Here is a 21326-nt window from a genome sequence, read left to right on the forward strand (position 1 = left end):
ATCTGGAGATAATTTTAACACTGGAGGGGTTAACTACAGCCTTCACTAACCCCTTCACTAACAGACCCCTCTTCTAAGCTTACTAAAATCATCTGAACCAGCAGGAAGCTTAAATAACGCCATAGGACTGAAGGAGTAAGCATTAATTATATTCAAATGAGCAAGCCATGATTCTCTCACATTTCTCACTGGAGAGTTTATGAGCAGCAGTTTCGTAGCGGATTTTTTTGTGGCAGAGTTGAGCCAATTTGATCATCTTATCTTCTTAGCTAAATACGTTTGGCTATTTATCCTTCGGTCGTGCTAGCAGAGGGAGTCATAGCCAGAAATCTCCTTGCCATCCACCACACACCTCGTCGTCTCATCCTTGGGCACCTCAAAGCCTCGGATTTTCATGTAATAGCCACCGGAATTGTCACGGGCTAAAGTTGACATCTGGTCCTCCTCCTTGTCTTTCACCACCACCCTGATAATATACACCTCATTCACTTTGTCCTTCCCTAGCATCTCATCGTGCCTGGATTCATATTTACCCAAGGACCCAACCTCATGCCTGGGCTCATTCTTACCCAGGGAGCCTGTTGTTACTCTCTGCGCCTCATCGGAAACCCTGCTCGGTCTGTCTCTGTGCACTCTACGGCTCACTCTCCTCAGCCTCTCCCACTTTCCAGAGTCCCTTGTACTTGGTCCACTTCCACCACTGTGCACTATATGATCATCACTCACTACCCCTATTTGCTTTTCTCTCGTGGTCACCTCCTGGCTGCACACTTCATTGTCCTTATCTTTTTCAAACACCTCGTCAGGCTGGTTGCGTAACCTGTCCCCTCTTTGCACTTCATGGTTCTGCGTCGCGTTTGGTTTTTCATACCGACCCACAACCTCCTCAAGCTTCTTACTTAACCTTTCCATTCTCTGCACCTCATGAGTCTTTGCTACGTCTGGTTTTTCATATCGAACCAAGATCTCATCGCGTAACCTTTCCCCTCTTCGCACCTCACGATTTTCCGCTACATCTGGCTTTTCATACTGCACCTTTTCCATGAACTTGGCACTACCTTCCCTTGAGCTGCACTCCGAGGCACGGGTACTGGACCTATGGCTGCCTGTCTCGCTTGGGGTGTTACTGCTTGTACGTCGAACTTGTTGCTTTCGGGCAGATCCGTTACTCCTCAAGCTGATGTTACTTAGGCTGCTGATGTTGCTGGAGATTTTGGTGCTTCTTTTCTCATCCTTCTTGCTTCCAGCCCTCTGAAAAATGCTTAAGTTAGGCAGGCTCATTGGACCATCACTCCTGGAGGCGCCTCTTGCTTTCAGGGTCAAGTCACAGATCTCCGCATAGTGATTCTCGGTCTCCTCCTCCTTCTCCTGTATGGGGCTGATGTCGTCTGCTACACGTGAATAGTCCATGTTCTCCACTGATACGGTAGAAAGGAAGCTGTTGTTCTCACTCTCTGGCTTCTTTTCAACTTGCTTAGAGTTTTTGCCATTCTGCAGGACATAGGTGTTCTGTTTGGAAATCTTGCGAATGTCAGCGTTCTTCTTGTTCTCGCGGCTGGGGTCCTTGAGAGGGTAGTTATTGAGACTGCTGCTGCTTCTGTCATGGTAGGTGAACTTAGTCTTCTCTACGCTGTTTTCCCTCCGCCTGAAGTCCTTGATTCTAAGATCTCGCGTCTTCTCCTTGTTGACGGGTGGCAGTCGACCTTCCCTGGAGTGGTCACGTTCCCGTACTTTTTTTTTATCGTGGTCAGACAGGAAGGACAAACTCAGAGGTCGAATGTTCGTCAAAGGTTCCACGAATTTGTCGCTGAGGGAGCGGGTCAATGACCTTGACCTCTTCTCAGTCACGTGATGGGTAACCTGAGGAAAACACATAACATTAATTGCTTTGAAGTTTTAAATAATGAGTGGTACTTTATTTCTTTCAGCATGACTTTTTATTTTATTTTTTAATATATAAATATTTTACTTCCATTTTGCAAGGACCTCTCGTACTGAATAGGCTAATGGAGATAGATTTTGATCCTCTTTCTGTTAGGGTTGTACCTCGAGGAAAGGAAAATTACTTGCAAATGTGAATTAAATAAGAGGAAACGTCAGTACTCTGATGATAAGTCTGCAGCCAGCCAATTATAAATCCCACATAGAGAACTACGAAATCTTAGGTATAGTTACAAAACATTTTTAACAGTTCGGGACTGGAATGATAATGATGCCATACAGAACAGTTAATATACAAGAAGGTCAGGTACTTATTAAGAAAAACTGTTAATATTTTACAGAACTGAAGTGGTACAAAAGATAAGGTTAGGATAATACAAAAGAAATACAGTCTTTAGGCAGTTAGCAGCAAGCATATTAGCATCTACTTTAGTGTGTATATAATTAAGCTAATGTATCAATTAAAATAGTATTCATATATGAGAAGCCTTAAATTTAGCACTATATATCTATCTTTCTATAGCCAAACACCTACCATCGTAAAGACAAGGATTAGAGTAAGCTTAATACTATAAATGCATTTAAGGGTTAAGTAGAGGAATCCTGATCTCAAAGCCAAAAGGACCATATTAATAAACGCTGCATTAGTCAAAGCTTCAGGCTAAATTCTTTGTTCAGAAATAATTAGAAACTGTCCCGCAGCTTCAGCATGACTGGTGGCAAAGTTGGCTTGTCAGTGGCAGCAAGAACTTACAATATTATTATCTGTAAAGGATACTGTATGTGTGTATGGATGTATGGATGGATGGATGGATGACGGATGAGTGGATGAAAGGATGTTATGTAGTGCTCGGCTTCCACACACTTAACATGAGCAAACAACTCTTCCATACATGTGCAAACCATGCTTAACAGGTTTTGAATGGCAACTGATACGTAGGTCCGAGAACACTACTTTATCACAAGCTTCATCAGTGACGGAAGGTGGTAATTCTTGGTCCTGCTTGGCTACTCCACCCAATGCTTCACGCGTGGTATTGGTGTGGATGGATTTGTGGAGTATAGGGTGGGAAGTGTGTGTGAAAACTGTAACTAGTAACATCTGCGTGCTTGTTAGTAGATTACAATATTTATTGATTTAGTGTTTATGTTCTGTACATAACTCTGTACCATGTTCATCTCCAAGCAGCAGCCCAGGCCATACTGTTGCGCGTAGAAAGGAGGCAGTTGCCTCCCAAGAAAGGAAAATACCTCAGTCATGCCGGAAGGTGTGGTTCCCACCTTGATCTGGCGGCGCCAGGCCTCGGCCTCGTCCTCACAGTACGACACAGTTTTGAGGAAGATGGGCGTCTTGGGGAACATGGCGTCCTTCACTGGCGTCAGCGGGAAGTTGGAGGACACATCGATCTCGAACAGTGTGGCGTCGGCCTCGTTGGTCATGGTGCAGGCCAGGATGACCGACTCTTTCTGGGCTTGTTCCAAGCGAAGCACACCTGGAAGACACAGCAATCATCATCATCATCATCATCATTATCATCGTCATGAACTTTTTTCCCATCTAAGAAGGAGGTGAGTGTATAAGGATAGCAACAGAGTATTACACAGGCTGAGCATTGTATGCTGCATGAATTACACTGAAATATTTCACATATCGGTACTCATAATGAGATGCATGAAATACTGAGTGGCAGGGCATATGGGGTATATAAACACACATAAACACACACCAGTAAAGATGCAGTGCACTCTAGACATGTACCCCCACATCAGACGCAAGGTGAGGGGCACATATACATACATAAACAAACATAAACACACATCAGTCAAGTTGCAGCGAACCCTTGACATGTACCCACACCAGACGCACGGTGAAGGGCATATAAACACACATAAACACATATAAACAAGCATAAACACGCACCAGTAAAGTTGCAGGGCACTCTAGGCATGTACCCACACACCAGACGCACGGTGAGGGGCAGGCGATGGTTCTTGAGGATGTGGGTCATCAGGTACACGTGGTTCGGGTTCTTGCTGTTCTTCTGGGCCGTTGTGTAGAACCGACCCGTCGCAGAAAACGGGAGGAAGACAACCTGCAAAGAACGCACAAGAGGAATAAACCCTGCAAAGTAATGAGGAATACACCCTGTAAATTAACACAGGGGGAATACACCCTGCAAAGTACACACAGGCATATAGAAGTAAATACACATAAAACAGTATGGTAAAAATATACAAAGGCCTGCATAGGATCACTACTTAATGACTTGTCGAGATCTCACTGTAAGTCTTCGGCAGAAATTTCAGGTCTGCATTGGATCGTTACTTACTGTCTTCTGGAAATCTCTCTACTCGTTTTATACAGAAATTACAGATTTATAAAGATCATGTCTCCCTACGTGTCAAGTGGGGTTGGTGGAGGATTAGTGCCCCTCCCTGTAAAACAATTAACTCTAAGCCGCTGGCCACCCCGTTTGGGATACATGGCGTCTGGCAATGAATGAATGTCTGTCTATATCTGTCTTCATAACCATCATCGTGTGTGTGTGTGTGTGTGTGTGTGTGTGTGTGTGTGTGTGTGTGTGTGTCCATAATATATCAAAATCAAGTGGGTATATTGCATCCAAAGTTTGTAGCAATCACCCTGAGATTTGAGGCTTGAACTGATTACACTCTGGCGAAGCTGCAATTTTATATATATATAGTGTTCCTATGTATATAAATGTAAATAAATGTATACTGTAAACTCCAGCCCTATTCTCTCTCTCTCTCTCTCTCTCTCTCTCTCTCTCTCTCTCTCTCTCTCTCTCTCTCTCTCTCTCTCTCTCTCTCTCTCTCTCTCTCTCTCTCTCTCTCTCTCTCGCTCTCTCTCACCTCATTCCTGTAGTTCAGACACTGGGCGTACTTATCGCACGTAAGGCCTGCCAGCTCACGTGCACGCCCACCGCTGTTGCTCCGCCGTGCATTGAGGTCTTCATAGATCCCCAGAAGCTTCAGCACGTGACCGCTCTGAACAACTGCCTTTTGGTAACTTAGTCCCCCTCCTTCTGAAATGCAGGGGATAGAATTAGGATGATGATGATGATGATGATGATGATAAGGAGGAAGAGGAGGAGGTGGAGGAAGAGGAGGAGGATAAAATGATGAGAAGAAGAAGAGGAAGAAGAAGAAGAAGAAGAAGAAGAAGAGGGAGGAGGAGGAGGAGGAGGAGGAGGAGGAGGAGGATAATAATAATAATAATAATAATAATAATAATAATCTATATAAAAAACCTGAGAATTAAAGACAGCAAATATTTATCCAACCATTATTAAAATTCTTGGATAAAAGAGAGACTAAGAATAATATTTTTTTACTTACGAAAATTATATGTTTTAATCGTAACTATGAAGAAAAAAATCTGAGATAAATATATGTCAATCACGGATCAAAAATATCTATACTCCTTTCACCTTAACTTGGCCCAGATTTTCGTCCTTTGGCAGCTTATTTCACGTAGCTCAGTGGCAGAAAAAGACAATACTACGGCTCTACATCCTTCCCACAGCACTTCTTCGTGACTATACTCCTTTCACCTTAACTTGGCCCAGATTTTCGTCCTTTGGCAGCTTATTTCACGTAGCTCAGTGGCAGAAAAAGACAATACTACGGCTCTACATCCTTCCCATAGCACTTCTTCGTGACTATACTCCTTTCACCTTAACTTGGCCCAGATTTTCGTCCTTTGGCAGCTTATTTCACGTAGCTCAGTGGCAGAAAAAGACAATACTACGGCTCTACATCCTTCCCATAGCACTTCTTCGTGACTATACTCCTTTCACCTTAACTTGGCCCAGATTTTCGTCCTTTGGCAGCTTATTTCACGTAGCTCAGTGGCAGAAAAAGACAATACTACGGCTCTACATCCTTCCCATAGCACTTCTTCGTGACTATACTCCTTTCACCTTAACTTGGCCCAGATTTTCGTCCTTTGGCAGCTTATTTCACGTAGCTCAGTGGCAGAAAAAGACAATACTACGGCTCTACATCCTTCCCATAGCACTTCTTCGTGACTATACTCCTTTCACCTTAACTTGGCCCAGATTTTCGTCCTTTGGCAGCTTATTTCACGTAGCTCAGTGGCAGAAAAAGACAATACTACGGCTCTACATCCTTCCCATAGCACTTCTTCGTGACTATACTCCTTTCACCTTAACTTGGCCCAGATTTTCGTCCTTTGGCAGCTTATTTCACGTAGCTCAGTGGCAGAAAAAGACAATACTACGGCTCTACATCCTTCCCATAGCACTTCTTCGTGACTATACTCCTTTCACCTTAACTTGGCCCAGATTTTCGTCCTTTGGCAGCTTATTTCACGTAGCTCAGTGGCAGAAAAAGACAATACTACGGCTCTACATCCTTCCCATAGCACTTCTTCGTGACTATACTCCTTTCACCTTAACTTGGCCCAGATTTTCGTCCTTTGGCAGCTTATTTCACGTAGCTCAGTGGCAGAAAAAGACAATACTACGGCTCTACATCCTTCCCATAGCACTTCTTCGTGACTATACTCCTTTCACCTTAACTTGGCCCAGATTTTCGTCCTTTGGCAGCTTATTTCACGTAGCTCAGTGGCAGAAAAAGACAGTACTACGGCTCTACATCCTTCCCATAGCACTTCTTCGTGACTATACTCCTTTCACCTTAACTTGACCCAGATTTTCGTCCTTTGGCAGCTTATTTCACGTAGCTCAGTGGCAGAAAAAGACAATACTACGGCTCTACATCCTTCCCATAGCACTTCTTCGTGACTATACTCCTTTCACCTTAACTTGACCCAGATTTTCGTCCTTTGGCAGCTTATTTCACGTAGCTCAGTGGCAGAAAAAGACAATACTACGGCTCTACATCCTTCCCATAGCACTTCTTCGTGACTATACTCCTTTCACCTTAACTTGGCCCAGATTTTCGTCCTTTGGCAGCTTATTTCACGTAGCTCAGTGGCAGAAAAAGACAATACTACGCCTCTACATCCTTCCCATTGCACTTCTTCGTGACTATACTCCTTTCACCTTAACTTGGCCCAGATTTTCGTCCTTTGGCAGCTTATTTCACGTAGCTCAGTGGCAGAAAAAGACAATACTACGGCTCTACATCCTTCCCATAGCACTTCTTCGTGACTAGCACCCTTTTCTGGTGTTAATCTATTGTTACAGAAGAGTAGTCAAGATGGTAATTTTAGGCCAGGTTTGAGTGAATAGGGTATAGTGAGGCTTTACCTCTTCATAGAGAGAGAGAGACAGAGGGGAGAGAGACAGACAGACAGAGGGAGAGACAGAGAGTGAGACAGACAGAGAAACAGAGACACAGACAGAGAAGAGGAGAGAATTACCCAAGTCAAACATGAAACATAATTTTACGAGACAGAGACAATGAATGAGGACAAATATACGAGACATAGATTACAAAGTTCCAAAGAGTATAATGAATCAAAATATAGATTGTTTTCAATGACCTGGACGTTTATAGAGCCATTAACCCTTCAATACCCCTCTATGTTGCCTGATACAGAGCGCTGCTACTACTACTACTACTACTACTACTACTACTACAAGCAATAACAATACACTCCATACCATCCTGCTTGCTCGTAAAGGCGGGCACGTCGTAGCGAGTGAGGAAGAAGGACACCTGGCTGGCCGCTACCTGTTCTACGGTGCTGTAGTAAGGTGCGGTGTGACCCTCGCTCGTAACTACAGCAAACCAGCCTGTAGGGTACCGTACATGTGTGACTGTACCGTTGTGTATCCTGGCCCCACACACACACACACACACACACACACACACACACACATACTTAAAGACACACATAAACAGGTGAGAAAAAGACACACGAGGAATCACACGAATATGCACACAGAGATACAGACCGAACAGCGCGCACACACACACACACACACACACACACACACACACACACACACACACACACACACACAAGACTAACCTGTATAAGTGTCAGGAATAACGATGGCAGGACCAACTGGGGTAAGCTCTCCATTTTTCCCAGGCCTTAGAGAAACACCTCGAACCTGTTAAAAAAAATTGACTTAATGACTTTCACCTTCATCATACTTTACTCCTCTATCCCCTATCCATATCCCTATTGCCTCACCATGAGCGTAGGGGGACGGGGATAGGCTCTTATGTCTGTATTAGGTGGAGAGACAGACAAATGGGGACGTAAAGGAGTGTTGTGGAGTTACATGGAGAGACAGACAGACAAATGAGGAAGTAAAGGAGTGTTGTGGTGTGGATGTGGGTGTAGATGGTCTGGTGAAGAGAATGAAGATTGAGAGACTGACTAGGAGAGTGTGAGTGAGGCGGAGGGGGAGTAGAAGAGGAGGGAGGGACAAGAATGTTATCTATCTATCTGTCTATCTATGTCTGTCTATCTAATCTATCTATCTATCTATCTATCCATCCATCGATCCCTTTAACTACCTATCTCTCCATCTATCAATCAATCTATCTATATATCTATCTATATAGGTACAAAAGGGTATTAACCAGCCATATCCAAAAATAAATCGCTAAGGAAGAGGTGTTAGGGAGCTTCAGTACCCAAGGAGAATAGCATGATTAGCTTAATTTTCAGTTATTTTTTTTATTTTTTCCCATTGTTTTTGAGAGAAAGAGAGAGAGAGAGAGAGAGAGACAGGCAGACAGACAAACAGACAGACAGACAGACAGACAGAGGCAGAGACAGAGACAGAGACAGACAGACAGACAGACGGGCAGATGGAGTAAGAGAGTGAGAGAGAGAGAGAGAGAGAGAGAGAGAGAGAGAGAGAGAGGTCAGCAGGTCAAGGAATAGGTCAGCAGCTCAAGGAATAGGTCAGCAGGTCAAGGAATAGGTCAGCAGGTCAAGTTCCATGTGTCTCCAAGGGGTAATTATCTATCTATCTATTGCCAGACGCTTTAATTCCGTAAGGGATGGCCACAAACAAATCGCCTCCATGTCGCCCTGTCTCCCGCCATTTCACTGCCCTGCTCCCAGCTCACATCCCCCTCTCTCATAATAATAATAATAATAATAATAATGATGATAATAATAATAATAAAATGCACAAGTCTTAGGCCCATACTGTCGTCGGTTAAGGGAGCTCCCTAACACCTTTTCCTAAGCGATTTATTTTGTCTATTACACCTTACTGTCCTCTTCTGAGTTAAATAAATCCTTCCAATATCGTCATACTCTGCATAAATAACAAAAGCATATTAACCAGCCATATCCAAAAATAAATCGCTAAGGAAGAGGTGTTAGGAAGCCTCTTTAATCGACTGTGATACAAGCCAAAGACGTACAAAGGGATATTAACCAGCCATGTCCAAAAATAAATCGCTAAGGAAGAGGTGTTAGGGAGCCCAAAAATGGCTGTGTCTCACCGTAGAATTATTCAAACATACAACCAACTTATTAAAATTATCATGTAGTCAGATTACAGGATTATTTTGACTAGTAACCAAGGAGACTCGTGCCTGCCTAATAGCTAAGGGTGAATTTCATGAACTAATTTTAGTGAAGATTAAAAAGTGTGATGGATTGCTGGTGATATGCAGAGGAAATTTTGATTGAGAGAGAGAGAGAGACAGACAGACAGACAGACAGAGTAACCCAAAATTGTTGTGCTTATCTCCATATCAGAAGGAAGGAAGGAAGAAAGGAAGGAAAGAAGGAAGGAAGGAAGGATGGAATGGACGAAGAAAGGAGGGTAGGAAGGAAGGCAAGAGAGAGGACAGTAAGGAGGGAAGGCTGGATGGATGAAAAGATAGACGGATGAATGGAAGCAAGGATGGAAGGAAGGAAAGGAGGGAAGGGAGGAAGGAAGGAAGGAAGAAAGGGAAGGGAGGAAGGAAGGAAGGGAAGGGAGGAAGGAAGGCAAGGAGGGAAGGGAAGAAGCAAGGAAGGAGGGAAGGAAGGAAAGAAAGAGGGGAGGGAGGAGGGAAGGAAGAGGACAGAGGATGAACAAGACGATGAGGAAACAGGCATAGTGAAAGTACTGGCACAGTGTTGCAACCCGCGGCCACGGGAAGGCACCCAGGTACAGTGTTTAGGCCTGGCTGATGGTTCCTGTAGCCACTGACTCACACGACATTGATCAAGTGTACTGGCAGGAGGGAAACACCGTGACTCAAGTACTCATGAATATTGATGGCATCCAGTGGGCCTCATCCAGTATGATATAGATGTAGAACTAGAAGCCACTCAGGGAACGCATACCTCCGCCAGTACTACCGCAGGACCCGGATCCTTCCGAAAATTTAATCAATTTCCTCTTGGTCCATGGCCCACCCTTCCACAAACATTCATTGAAATTCGATGAGAACTGCTGGAGATATCGTGTGGACAAACAAACAAACGGCCAAACACAGGTGAAGTCATAACCTCAAACTTCGTTGCCGGAGGTAATTAGACACAGCTCAGGGAATGCATACCTCCGCCAGCGCAAGTAAACTTTATGATACATTCCTGAATCCGGTTCCACATTTACTCCCTTTATTTACAAGAGACGAACAGATGAAAGAAAAACAATTAAAAAAAAATCCATACATCAGACTACACGTGTCTTCTACTCATAAAAAATCCTGCAACAGCTGGTGGGGAGGGGGGGGGGGACTCTGAGGACGTGAATTCCAAAGAGATGCAGTTCGGGAAATAAATAAATTCTGATGGAAGTTGTGCAATACGGCAGTGTGACAGTCCAGCCATGAGCGCTACCAGATGCCTGTGTAGCACGGGGGAAGGCGTGGAGAGGTGGCACAGATTTTTAAGACATCTTGTACACAGACAGAGAGACAGACAAAGAGAGACAGACAGACAACGAAACGCAGAGAAAGACAGACGGACAGAAAAAGACAGTCAGAGAGAGAAAGACAGACCAAGACAGACAGACAGAGAAAGACCGAGAACGACAGACAGAGATAGACAGAGAAAGACAGACATGGGTGAATACAAAACCTCTGTCCAGTTTCGTTGGCGGGGTAAATGGTACAGACAAACAGACAGACAGACAGACAGACAGACAGACAAAAGCAGAGACACATTAGCTCTATAACTGAGGAGCCGAGAGGAAGAAGGACACATACGCCATTTTTTTTTTTTTTTTTTTTTTTTTTAAGGAGATACGCGGTAATGAAGCCTAGTGCAAGTAAGGCCTTGTAAATGAAGCCTTATGATCGTAAATCCCATTGAGTGCAGGTATCTTTTGCCTGTAATGCATGCAGTATTTGTGGTAGGTGCTGGCGACCATCATCCACTTACTTGATGTAGTGCTGCCTACTTCTTCCTTAGCCTTTATCATTCTTTTTCTGTGCCTGTCCTCCTCTCTTCCTATTTCTCACCATCATCCACTCACAAGATGTAGTGCTGCCTACTTCTTCCTTAGCCTTTATCATTCTTTTTCTGTGCCTGTCCTCCTCTCTTCCTATTTCTCCCATCTTTCCTGTCACTTCTTATTGCTTTTCTTTCCTTTACAGGTGGCTTTACATTGAGTGACAAGCCAAATGGTTTCCTGTAAGCCAAGAAACCATTTACAACGCTGGGTGGTAACCATATAACCAAACCATACGTGCCCCTACGTGTCAACAAGTGGGTTGGTGGAGGGTTAGTGCCCCTCCCCGTAAAACAACTAACTCAAAGACAAACGGCCACCCCTTACGGGATTATGGCGTCTGGCTAGAGATAGACAGCATTCAGTATTATCCACAGATGTATGATAAACACAATATTTTATTTTTTTACCGAGGGTTGCAATATGTGTTTTAATTTCATTCATGTTGATAAAAGTGCAGGAACGCGCGTGCAGAAATCTATGAGACTCACCAAAAAAAATGAATGGATGACTAGGCTAGACGTTGATACAGACCCCTCTTTGATTTTCTTATTCTTCATTGAGTGTCATTTCTCTAACTTTAGCCTTGAATATCTCCTTTAAAAAAAAAAAAAATTGTTCCTCTCTCCCCCTCAATTAACATAAAGATGAATTTAATTTGAGCCACGAGATTTGCACTCCGAGAAGCGAAAATGCAAGTGCGGTCGCCCTAAATAAGGCTGGGGGTGCAAGGTGTGCGTGAAAGTGAGAGGACAGTGTGGGACGTGTGAAAGTGAGAGGACAGTGTGGGACGTGTGAAAGTGAGAGGACAGTGTGGGACGTGTGAAAGTGAGAGGACAGTGTGGGTGATGAGAGGACAGTGTGGGACGTGTGAAAGTGAGAGGACAGTGTGGGACGTGTGAAAGTGAGAGGACAGTGTGGGACGTGTGAAAGTGAGAGGACAGTGTGGGACGTGTGAAAGTGAGAGGACAGTGTGGGACGTGTGAAAGTGAGAGGACAGTGTGGGACGTGTGAAAGTGAGAGGACAGTGTGGGACGTGTGAAAGTGAGAGGACAGTGTGGGACGTGTGAAAGTGAGAGGACAGTGTGGGACGTGTGAAAGTGAGAGGACAGTGTGGGGCGTGAGAAAGTGAGAGGACAGTGTGGGACGTGTGAAAGTGAGAGGACAGTGTGGGGCGTGTGAAAGTGAGAGGACAGTGTGGGAGGGGAGAGCAAAGTGGAGTGGCGAGGTAGGGGACAGGGCCGTGGCTTGGTGGGTATAATACTGAAGCTCTCGTTCGTGGGGTAGGTTGGAGAGGGTTCGAGTGGCTTTAAATTGAGGATGAAGAAGAGGAGAAGGAGGAGGAGGAGGAGGAGGAGGAGGAAGAGAAGAAGAAGAAAAAGAAGGAGAGAGAGAGAGAGAGAGAGAGAGAGAGAAAGAGAGAGAGAGAGAAACGAAGGAGAGAGGGATGAGAGGCCGGTTGTGAGGAGAAATGAAGGAAGGGCAGGAGGGAAGGAAGGAAAATATTGAGGAGAGAAGGAAGGAGGGAGGAGAAGGGGCTTGTTAGGAGGGAGGGAGGGCGAAAGAGAAGGAGGAAGTTGAGGAGACAGAGAGAAGGAGGGGACGAAGAAGAGATTGTGAGGTCAGAGGAGAGAGAGAAGGAAGGAAGGAAGAAGAAAGGAAAGAAGGAGGAGGAAAGAAAGGAAGGAAGGAAGATAAAGAGGAATGATGGTGAACAAACGAAGGAGGGGGAAGGTGAAGGAGACAAGTGAAGGAAGGTAGGAAGGAAGGAGGGAAGGAAGGAAAGAAGGAAGGAGGGAAGGAAGGAAAGAAGGAAGGAGGGAGGGAAGGAAGGACGGAAGATAAAAAGTAATGATGGTGTACAGAAGAAGGAGGGAGAAGAGAAGGGGAGAGAATATGGAGAAAAGTGAAGGAAGGAAGGAAAGGAGGAAGGAAGGAGGGAAGATGAAAAGGAATGATGGTGTACAAAAGAGGGAGGGAGAAGAGAAGGAGGGAGAAGGGGGAGTCAAGTGAAGGAAGGAAGGAAGAAGGGAGTGGCCACGTGGAGACAAGCCAAGAAAAAGGTTACCTGTGCAACAATGACCTCAGGAGAAGAAAGAGGGAAAGGAAACGTGACCTAGCTTCACCTGACCTTAACAAAATCGAACCTAATCCATCCTGACCTAACCTAACCCAAGTCGACCTAACATAATCTTACCTTAACCTAAAACTACCAAAAATTTTAAGTGTGAGAGGAGAATTAACAAGAGTCTTTCCCTGAGCTCAGAGGATATGGAAACTATCAAATATTTCCTTATTTCTTGTTGCTCCTATAAATAAAAACATCTCAAGCTTTTTATATCCTTGTCTGTCCTTATATGGCTTTTCTATATGATGCGTTAGGATGGTAAGAGACGCAGTACATTATTTACAAGTTTGTGGGTAATTCTTTACCAGTATTGTGTTCTGCCTTCCATAGATTTCCTTCCTCCCCATACAGTATTTCTTTTTCAGAGCTTCATATTATCACACACACACACACACACACACACACACACACACACACACACACACACACACACACACACACACACACAATATTTATGTAACACCTTCCATCACAGCTGCAGGCAGATAAAAGTCAGAGAACTTTTCACCGCGATAAAGCACTTTGATACAGAAGTTCGCCTCATATTTTCACCTCTTGTGCTTCTCACTTTCCTCTGCTGGCTAATATTGCTAAGCTGAGAGAGGCTTGGTATGTTTCTCTGGCCTAATATTTCACCTCTTCTGCTTCTCACTTTCCTCTGCTGGCTAATATTGCTAAGCTGAGAGAGGCTTGGTATGTTTCTCTGGCCTAATATTTCACCTCTTCTGCTTCTCACTTTCCTCTGCTGGCTAATATTGCTAAGCTGAGAGAGGCTTGGTATGTTTCTCTGGCCTAATATTTCACCTCTTCTGCTTCTCACTTTCCTCTGCTGGCTAATATTGCTAAGCTAAGAGAGGCTTGGTATGTTTCTCTGGCCTAATATTTCACCTCTTCTGCTTCTCACTTTCCTCTGCTGGCTAATATTGCTAAGCTGAGAGAGGCTTGGTATGTTTCTCTGGCCTAATATTTCACCTCTTCTGCTTCTCACTTTCCTCTGCTGGCTAATATTGCTAAGCTAAGAGAGGCTTGGTATGTTTCTCTGGCCTAATATTTCACCTCTTCTGCTTCTCACTTTCCTCTGCTGGCTAATATTGCTAAGCTGAGAGAGGCTTGGTATGTTTCTCTGGCCTAATATTTCACCTCTTCTGCTTCTCACTTTCCTCTGCTGGCTAATATTGCTAAGCTGAGAGAGGCTTGGTATGTTTCTCTGGCCTAATATTTCACCTCTTCTGCTTCTCACTTTCCTCTGCTGGCTAATATTGCTAAGCTGAGAGAGGCTTGGTATGTTTCTCTGGCCTAATATTTCACCTCTTCTGCTTCTCACTTTCCTCTGCTGGCTAATATTGCTAAGCTGAGAGAGGCTTGGTATGTTTCTCTGGCCTAATATTTCACCTCTTCTGCTTCTCACTTTCCTCTGCTGGCTAATATTGCTAAGCTGAGAGAGGCTTGGTATGTTTCTCTGGCCTAATATTTCACCTCTTCTGCTTCTCACTTTCCTCCGCTGGCTAATATTGCTAAGCTGAGAGAGGCTTGGTATGTTTCTCTGGCCTAATATTTCACCTCTTCTGCTCGTCACTTTCCTCTGCTGGCTAATATTGCTAAGCTGAGAGAGGCTTGGTATGTTTCTCTGGCCTAATATTTCACCTCTTCTGCTTCTCACTTTCCTCCGCTGGCTAATATTGCTAAGCTGAGAGAGGCTTGGTATGTTTCTCTGGCCTAATATTTCACCTCTTCTGCTTCTCACTTTCCTCTGCTGGCTAATATTGCTAAGCTGAGAGAGGCTTGGTATGTTTCTCTGGCCTAATATTTCACCTCTTCTGCTTCTCACTTTCCTCTGCTGGCTAATATTGCTAAGCTAAGAGAGGCTTGGTATGTTTCTCTGGCCTAATATTTCACCTCTTCTGCTTCTCACTTTCCTCTGCTGGCTAATATTGCTAAGCTGAGAGAGGCTTGGTATGTTTCTCTGGCCTAATATTTCACCTCTTCTGCTTCTCACTTTCCTCTGCTGGCTAATATTGCTAAGCTGAGAGAGGCTTGGTATGTTTCTCTGGCCTAATATTTCACCTCTTCTGCTTCTCACTTTCCTCTGCTGGCTAATATTGCTAAGCTGAGAGAGGCTTGGTATGTTTCTCTGGCCTAATATTTCACCTCTTCTGCTTCTCACTTTCCTCTGCTGGCTAATATTGCTAAGCTGAGAGAGGCTTGGTATGTTTCTCTGGCCTAATATTTCACCTCTTCTGCTTCTCACTTTCCTCTGCTGGCTAATATTGCTAAGCTGAGAGAGGCTTGGTATGTTTCTCTGGCCTAATATTTCACCTCTTCTGCTTCTCACTTTCCTCCGCTGGCTAATATTGCTAAGCTGAGAGAGGCTTGGTATGTTTCTCTGGCCTAATATTTCACCTCTTCTGCTCGTCACTTTCCTCTGCTGGCTAATATTGCTAAGCTGAGAGAGGCTTGGTATGTTTCTCTGGCCTAATATTTCACCTCTTCTGCTTCTCACTTTCCTCTGCTGGCTAATACTGCTAAGCTGAGAGAGGCTTGGTATGTTTCTCTGGCCTAATATTTCACCTCTTCTGCTTCTCACTTTCCTCTGCTGGCTAATATTCCTAAGCTGAGAGAGGCTTGGTATGTTTCTCTGGCCTAATATTTCACCTCTTCTGCTTCTCACTTTCCTCTGCTGGCTAATATTGCTAAGCTAAGAGAGGCTTGGTATGTTTCTCTGGCCTAATATTTCACCTCTTCTGCTTCTCACTTTCCTCTGCTGGCTAATATTGCTAAGCTGAGAGAGGCTTGGTATTTTTCTCTGGCCTAATATTTCACCTCTTCTGCTTCTCACTTTCCTCTGCTGGCTAATATTGCTAAGCTAAGAGAGGCTTGGTATGTTTCTCTGGCCTAATATTTCACCTCTTCTGCTTCTCACTTTCCTCTGCTGGCTAATATTGCTAAGCTGAGAGAGGCTTGGTATGTTTCTCTGGCCTAATATTTCACCTCTTCTGCTTCTCACTTTCCTCTGCTGGCTAATATTGCTAAGCTGAGAGAGGCTTGGTATGTTTCTCTGGCCTAATATTTCACCTCTTCTGCTTCTCACTTTCCTCTGCTGGCTAATATTGCTAAGCTGAGAGAGGCTTGGTATGTTTCTCTGGCCTAATATTTCACCTCTTCTGCTTCTCACTTTCCTCTGCTGGCTAATATTGCTAAGCTGAGAGAGGCTTGGTATGTTTCTCTGGCCTAATATTTCACCTCTTCTGCTTCTCACTTTCCTCTGCTGGCTAATATTGCTAAGCTGAGAGAGGCTTGGTATGTTTCTCTGGCCTAATATTTCACCTCTTCTGCTTCTCACTTTCCTCTGCTGGCTAATATTGCTAAGCTGAGAGAGGCTTGGTATGTTTCTCTGGCCTAATATTTCACCTCTTCTGCTTCTCACTTTCCTCTGCTGGCTAATATTGCTAAGCTGAGAGAGGCTTGGTATGTTTCTCTGGCCTAATATTTCACCTCTTCTGCTTCTCACTTTCCTCTGCTGGCTAATATTGCTAAGCTGAGAGAGGCTTGGTATGTTTCTCTGGCCTAATATTTCACCTCTTCTGCTTCTCACTTTCCTCTGCTGGCTAATATTGCTAAGCTGAGAGAGGCTTGGTATGTTTCTCTGGCCTAATATTTCACCTCTTCTGCTTCTCACTTTCCTCTGCTGGCTAATATTGCTAAGCTGAGAGAGGCTTGGTATGTTTCTCTGGCCTAATATTTCACCTCTTCTGCTTCTCACTTTCCTCTGCTGGCTAATATTGCTAAGCTGAGAGAGGCTTGGTATGTTTCTCTGGCCTAATATTTCACCTCTTCTGCTTCTCACTTTCCTCTGCTGGCTAATATTGCTAAGCTGAGAGAGGCTTGGTATGTTTCTCTGGCCTAATATTTCACCTCTTCTGCTTCTCACTTTCCTCTGCTGGCTAATATTGCTAAGCTGAGAGAGGCTTGGTATGTTTCTCTGGCCTAATATTTCACCTCTTCTGCTTCTCACATTCCTCTGCTGGCTAATATTGCTAAGCTGAGAGAGGCTTGGTATGTTTCTCTGGCCTAATATTTCACCTCTTCTGCTCCTCACTTTCCTCTGCTGGCTAATATTGCTAAGCTGAGAGAGGCTTGTTATGTTTCTCTGGCCTAATATTTCACCTCTTCTGCTTCTTACTTTCCTCTGCTGGCTAATATTGCTAAGCTGAGAGAGGCTTGGTATGTTTCTCTGGCCTAATATTTCACCTCTTCTGCTTCTCACTTTCCTCTGCTGGCTAATATTGCTAAGCTGAGAGAGGCTTGGTATGTTTCTCTGGCCTAATATTTCACCTCTTCTGCTTCTCACTTTCCTCTGCTGGCTAATATTGCTAAGCTGAGAGAGGCTTGGTATGTTTCTCTGGCCTAATATTTCACCTCTTCTGCTTCTCACTTTCCTCTGCTGGCTAATATTGCTAAGCTGGGAGAGGCTTGGTATGTTTCTCTGGCCTAATATTTCACCTCTTCTGCTTCTCACTTTCCTCTGCTGGCTAATATTGCTAAGCTGAGAGAGGCTTGGTATGTTTCTCTGGCCTAATATTTCACCTCTTCTGCTTCTCACTTTCCTCTGCTGGCTAATATTGCTAAGCTGAGAGAGGCTTGGTATGTTTCTCTGGCCATAGATGATTCTCTCTGATATGATGCGTCAGGGAGGAAAGTGACGGACATGCCCTAAGTGTGACGCAGACGCAGTGGAATAGTAGACGAAATTTTGACTATGCGTATTCTAAATGCAAATTCTGAGGTTCAAGAAGGAATGGAAAAGAAGGAAAGCAGAACATAACAACCATGGGAGTATCAACGAACTTTTGTGCATAACTGTATATATGGTATAGGGGAATTTTAGAAGGATAACTGACCTTTTCTGATCGATGAAGCTTTTTTCTTTTTATTTGTTACTTTAGACTTATATTACTCAAACTTACATGAGCCTGAGGTTGCTACTACTACTACTACTACTACTACTACTACTACTACTACTACTACTACTACTACTACTACTACTACTACTGCTACTACTACTACTACTACTGCTGCTGCTATTACTGTTACTACTACCACTAGCAGTTTTACTAGTACTACTACTACTGCAATTATTATTATTATTATTATTATTATTATTATTATTATTATTACTTTTATTATTATTATTACTATTATTATTATTATAATTATTATTATTATTATTATTAATATTATTATTACTATATTTCTACTCCTATTCCTCCTCCTCCTATTCCTCCTCCTCCTCCTCCTCCTCCTCCTCCTCCTACTACTACTACTACTACTACTACTACTCGTCCTCCTCCTCCTTCTCCTCTACTACCATCACTACTACTACTACTACTACTACTATTACTTACTTCTCCTCCTCCTCCTCATTCTCCTCTACTACCATCATTACTACTCCTCTCCTTGTACAACCATTACTACTACTACTACTACTACTACTTACTACTACTACTTACTACTACACTTACCTTCGTGGACGTGTAAGTATTGTACAGGAGAAGTGGGCGTGAGAGGTCTAACCCTGGAGGGGCGGTGGGCGTATGGAGATGGGCGGCGATGGGGAGCTTGTGTTTCTTGAGGAGGGTCTGGGGGGTGAGGGACATGGTTAAGGGGGTCAGGTGAGGTGGGGGGTGCGGCGGCCCCCTCCCCAAAGACGAGCCGGAGGAGTGTGTGGACATATGTGGCCCCTTCACACATACACAAACTTACACATCTCAACACACACACCTTGACACGTACTCCTTTTCTCTCTTTCTCTTTTTCTCTTTTTCTATGGCTTTCTGTGACTGATTACTCTCTCTCTCTCTCTTTTAATCTGCTCTCTTTATAGCTCTCTCTCAGCACCACACTTTACCACATACTCTTTTTCTGTCTTTCTTTCTCTTTTTCTCTTTTTCTGTGACTAATTTCTTTATGCTCTCTCTCTTTAATATTCTCTCTCTCAGCACCACGTATTTTCTCTTTTTTCTCTCTTTCTTTCTCTTTTTCTGTGACTGATTTCTTTATGCTCTCTCTTTTTAAATTTACTCTCTCTCAACAGCACACCTTAACACATACTCTTTTTCTCTCTTTCTTCTCTTTTTCTATGGGTTTCTGTGGGTATGTTCTCTCAATTGCTCTCTTTCTCTCTTTCTCTTTACTCTTTTTCTATGGCTTTCTGTGGCTGATTTCTTTAAGCCCTCTTTTTTTATGTCCTTAGTACATAACACTCTTTTTCTCTCTTTCTTTCTCTTTTTCTCTTTTCTGTGACTGATTTCTTTATGCTCTCTCTCTTTTTAAAATTTTCTCTCTCTCAGCACCACACTTCAGCACATACTCTTTTTCTCTCTTTCTTTCTCTTTTTCTCTTTTTCTGTGACTAATATCTTTACTCTCTTATTTAATGGTCTCTCTTTATTGCTCTCTCTCTCACATAACACTCTCTCTTTCTCTCTTTCTCTTTTTCTATGCCTTTCTAGAGTCGATTTTTCAATTCTCTCTAAGTCTTTCCCTCTTTAATGCTCTCTCTCTCTCTTTTGCTCTTCTTAAGTCTTGTCTATTTGCCACTCTCTTTATCTATTTTACTCTCTTAATGCCTTTCAACCGTCTATTCAGTAATACTCTTTTCATCAAACTCTTTTTACGTGTTGTCAATCTCTAACTCTCTTTCAGCCTTACTCTCTTTCTTAAATTGTTTGTTACTCTTTTCCTCTACTCTTTTCATGCCTTGTAGAGTCCATTTCTCACTCTCTTCTACTCTCTCTCTCTCTCTTTCTGTGGTCTGTTTCTCTGTGTATTTTTCCTGTCTCACTTTCTTTATTTTCTTTCATTTAAGCAAAGTATTTCTCTTTCCCACACACTCCTTTCTCTCCCTGTAAAGATAAAATACTGATTATTTCTCTATGGAAATTAATATACACACTGCCTTGCCATTTGAAGAAGAAGAAGAAGAAGAAGGAAGAGGAGGAGGAGGAGGGGGAGAAGAAGAAGAAGAAGAAGAAGAAGAAGAAGAGGAGGAGGAGGAGGAGGAGGAGGAGAAGTAGAAGAAGAAGAAATGATGATGATGATGAAGATGATGATGATGATGATGACGAAGAAGAAGACGATCAAGAAGAAGGAGGAGAAGAGCGAGATGAACAAGAAGAAGAACAACAACAAGACGATCAAGGAGAACAAGAACGAAAACGGGAGAGAACAGAAAATAAATCGCCACCCATCATACGTCACTCTCAATCTTATATCCTACGTTCCTCCTGCCTTCGAGATTTTATTTTTTAATTTCAAAACTGGCCTTTCATTACAGTAGGGTTTACATTTATCTATCTATCTATCTATCTATCTATTGCCAGACGCCTTAATCCCGTAAGGGGTGGCCATAAACAAATCGCCTCCATGTCGCCCTGTCCCCTGCCATTTCACTGCCCTGCTCCCAGCTCACCCACCCCTCTCTCATATACCTCTCCACAGCATCCTTCCATTTCATCCTTGGCCTCCTCCTCCCTCTCCCCCCCTCCACCTCACTCACATACACTCTCCTTGTTAGCCTCTCACTCTCCATCCTCTCCACACACAAAAGTCCCATCAGATCCTTACACAATTTGCCAATAAGTTTTTACACAATCACCCTTCGACTTTCTACACAAATATTCCTTTCTTTTTACACTACTCTGCCTCAAATTCCTTACACAAATTGCCCAGAATTTCTTACACAAATTGTCTTCCTATTTACACAAATCTTCCTCCAAGCTTTTACACAATTCCTGCTCGATACACATAGCGGCCTTCACGTCTCTCTCTCTCTCTCTCTCTCTCTCTCTCTCTCTCACACACACACACACACACACACACACTGAC

The 21326-nt window shown here is 43.6% G+C and overlaps 1 protein-coding gene across 1 annotated transcript; it reads right to left on the reverse strand.

Moving 5' to 3' along the window:
* Positions 1-212: 212 nt before the first annotated feature.
* LOC145396357 (uncharacterized) lies at positions 213-19227 on the reverse strand. The gene is made up of 7 exons (XM_080269749.1): positions 18963-19227; positions 7928-8012; positions 7557-7688; positions 4816-4988; positions 3863-4034; positions 3223-3434; positions 213-1860 (listed from the first exon to the last, which is right to left on the reverse strand). The coding sequence occupies exons 1-7, from the start codon at positions 19170-19172 to the stop codon at positions 304-306; spliced, it is 2541 nt and encodes an 846-aa protein (XP_080125875.1). The 5' UTR covers positions 19173-19227; the 3' UTR covers positions 213-303.
* Between the last annotated feature and the right edge of the window lie 2099 nt (positions 19228-21326).

The sequence above is a fragment of the Coenobita brevimanus genome, chromosome 37, assembly GCF_032717465.1.
Source record: "Coenobita brevimanus isolate Jiangsu-jjx chromosome 37, ASM3271746v2, whole genome shotgun sequence".
Taxonomy (NCBI): Eukaryota; Metazoa; Arthropoda; class Malacostraca; order Decapoda; family Coenobitidae; genus Coenobita; species Coenobita brevimanus.